This window comes from Danio rerio, chromosome 2 (genome assembly GCF_049306965.1).
Source record: "Danio rerio strain Tuebingen ecotype United States chromosome 2, GRCz12tu, whole genome shotgun sequence".
NCBI lineage: Eukaryota > Metazoa > Chordata > Actinopteri > Cypriniformes > Danionidae > Danio > Danio rerio.
In genome coordinates, this window is record NC_133177.1 from 47,900,001 (window position 1) to 47,903,344 (window position 3,344).

At 33.8% G+C, this 3,344-nt stretch overlaps 1 protein-coding gene across 5 annotated transcripts in view; it reads right to left on the reverse strand.

The window, feature by feature from the left end:
- The window catches only part of acsm3 (acyl-CoA synthetase medium chain family member 3), a 19,782-nt gene extending 18,007 nt beyond the window's left edge, over positions 1-1,775 (reverse strand). For 2 of the 5 annotated variants that reach the window (XR_012383732.1, XM_021478255.2), the window contains exon 1: positions 1,424-1,775. Coding sequence is in view for 2 of the 5 variants with exons in the window: in XM_021478255.2 (XP_021333930.2) it covers positions 1,424-1,456 (33 nt within the window). In the remaining 3 variants the exon portion in view is untranslated. 5 annotated transcript variants of the gene reach the window in all.
- Between the last annotated feature and the right edge of the window lie 1,569 nt (positions 1,776-3,344).

A 3,344-nucleotide genomic window follows, 5' to 3' on the forward strand; every position in this document is an offset into this window, starting at 1 on the left:
ATCTGTAATCCCTGGGCATGAATTTGTAACAAGTTTAATATTAAAAAATAAAAAATAGTACAATATACACTTATAGTACAATTCATACAACACATCATAGTCAATAAAGTGCATGCTTGATTTTTATTAAGCCAAGCTTTAAGAACAGTTTAAAATTACTTAAAGTGGTACTCTCTCTAATATGCATTGGTATGTTAATATGTCAAATGTTAATTAGTATCTGTAAATATATTTTGTCTTCAACAGAAGAAACTCAAAGGTTTAGTACCAGAGACGAGTAAGTAAATGTTTCTTTCTCTCTTTTTCTTTTGTTTATTTGTAAATTATTCCTTTAAGTCAGCTTTGGGCTGGATTTTTTTTCTAGGACCTGGCAACCCTATGGGAGCTGTCCGTCATGCAGCACAAATATTGCAGGACGAAGAATGAGGCTTACTGGGCTTGAAAAACATTCCACGACACACTCAAACTTATCTTAGTTAAACAGCTTTAGTATATTTCCCAGGTCTTTGCGTGTTTCACAACTGAATGCACTTCAACTGACCAGCGAACCATTCTACAATGTTTATTCATGATTAAAACTTCGAACTGGATAAAACATCATAATAAGGAATAACAAGCGATCATATTAGTAAACCAGGAATATTTCTTTACCTTTTCTTTGGTTTCCCACTGCTCGAACACATCTTTGGCGAAGTTAAACTGCTGGGGAACTTGTATCTTGTAAGTGCTCCTCACGCTCTCGTAATCGCTGAAGTTTTTCGGTGCAGATGTTTTATATCTGCACTGTTGCAGCCACTGACCTCGCGCGTATACTTCATTTCTCTTGCCGTTTTGCAGACAGCGTTTGAAAAGATGATTGCTAAGCACGTACAAGTTCATTATTAATCTTTATAGCTGTAAAGCTAAATCTCTTAAGTATTTGTTTCTCCAGCCCGACATTAATCACACAGCTGAAACTTTCACACGGATCGACATCTTAGAATGGTTCCATTAAATAGTCGTTTCCCTTTTTATTAAATAAACTTCTGAAAATAAAAGTCCATCAAAGTTGAGACATTGCAGAACCTCAAGACCCAGTGAAAGCTGTCCGGCTTCGTGAAAACAAACACTAAATCTCTCGTCTTGGCAGTAATGACCGCCTACAGAACTAAAGTCCTTCTTGTAACACTAAAACAAATATTAACCGGATGCAAATGTAACGTTTCTGCACTCGCGTTACATGCAGTTACATCGCGTTACATAAATCACTGGGAAAAAAATTACCATTACTTGCCCAACAAAGAAGTGCAAGTCGAGTAAAAGTATCTGTTGGTAAATAGTACTTAAAATATGAGTTAAAAGTAGCCCCTTAAAAAGTACTCTATAGCAAGTATTACAGAGAAAGGCGTTTACATGTCATTTGAGCATGTGTGTGAAAACTTACCATTCTGTGGTGCAATTTAGTTATTAAGTCCATTTGCTGATGTTTATCTGTATTTACTGTATCATCTTACAGTAAACATCATCTTCTCATCAGTGACATGCAGTCTATGGGTCATAGTTAGGATTTTAGACATCTTCTTGGACGCTTAATGCTTCCAAACGGTTTGCTGCATTTATTAAGAGCCTATGTCTTGAGCTGGTTCTGTATCATAAGTCTCTATATGCAATTTGACTGATCTGTAATTATAAGTCCTTTTTCGACTCAGAAAGAAAAGTAGTGATTGGAGGTTGAAGGAAAATAGAGTAAAAGTAGCGAGACAGTACTAAAAATGCACTCAAGCCAAAGTATGTACAAATTTTTTAAGTGTGGTTTACTTATAAACTAATTTTGGAGAGGGGGGAGGGGTGCTTATGATTGACCACAACTGGTCCCACATTAGCTAACACACCAATCAGATAAAACCTAACTAACAACAAATAACCAGTTTCTCACTTCAGTTATTTTTGTCTTGAATAATCCCTTTTCCTACATAGGCTCAGTGGTAAGCACTGTTGCATTACAGTGAATTGAGAATTACATTACAGTGAAAAAGTGAATTGACTAAATCAAAGAGGCATGGACAAACTCTCAGTCAGCTATATCTCTCATAGCAAATTAAACTAGATCTAGTTGGATTTGCATTGTAAACATTAAAAAAAAAAGTCCAGGTATTATTTTTAATTTTATATATTAAGGTTTTAGATATGATTCTCCCACAATCATTCTGCATAAATCTAGATTTTTAACAAAATTCTCAGCAAAAAAATGTCCGCAGATTCTGTCTGGCCCTACTCATTATGCATAACATACAGGGTAGCTCTCGAAATCTACAGTTGAAGTCTGAATTATTAGCCCCCTTTTAAATTTTTTCTTTCCTTTTTTTTTAATATTTCCCAAATGATGTTTATGGATCAAAGAAATGTTCGCAGTATATCTGATATTTTTTCCACTGAAGAAAGTCATTGTTTTATTTCGGCTAGAATAAAAGTTTAATTTTTTAAACACCCTTTTAAGGACAAAATTATTAGCCCCTTTAAGCTATACATTTTTTTCCATTGTCTACCGAACAAACCATTGTTATACAATAAATTGCCTACTACCCCTAACCTGCCTAGTTAACCTAATTAACCTAGTTAAGCCTTTAAATGTCACTTTAAGCTGTATAGAAGTCTGCAATAATATCTAGTAAAATATTATTTACTGTCATCATGGCAAGTAAATAAAATAAATCAATTACTAGAAAGGAGTTATTAAAACTATTATGATTAGAAATGTGTTAAAAAAAAAAAAAAAACTTCTGGCCATAAACTGAAATTGGGAAAAAAAAAAAAAAAAAAAAAAAAAACAGTTTTATAATTCAGGGGGGCTAATAATTCTGAGCTTAGGGCTCTCTCCCAGGACAGCATGACAAACACGCTTTAATATCAATCATCAGCTAAGTGTGAACTCTTGAAAACTTAGTAAATTATGGCCCAGTTTCACAAACAGGGCTTGGATTAAGCCAGGACTATATAGGACTTAGTTAAATTAGGCTGTTAAAGCCACATTTATAAATTGGCCTTAGAAAAATATACTGCTGGTGTACACCTAAAGACAAAAATTACACTGACTTAGACGCCTCACCGCAAGTTGTTTTGAGTTGAGACCTCAAACATGCAATTTAATAACATGCAACTTGACTAGCCTAAAACCTGGATTGCGAAACTTAAAGTGACTAAGAAAAGCTACTCAACAACAGTAATTTGAGTATAGAATTCTAACATGTAACAAATTACACAAACACGCAAAATAAATTCTGAGTGTTTTATTTTAAATGCAGTTTTATATATAACATTAAGGTAGAAAATAAGATAATCTTGAATAAGCACAAACAATTGAGACA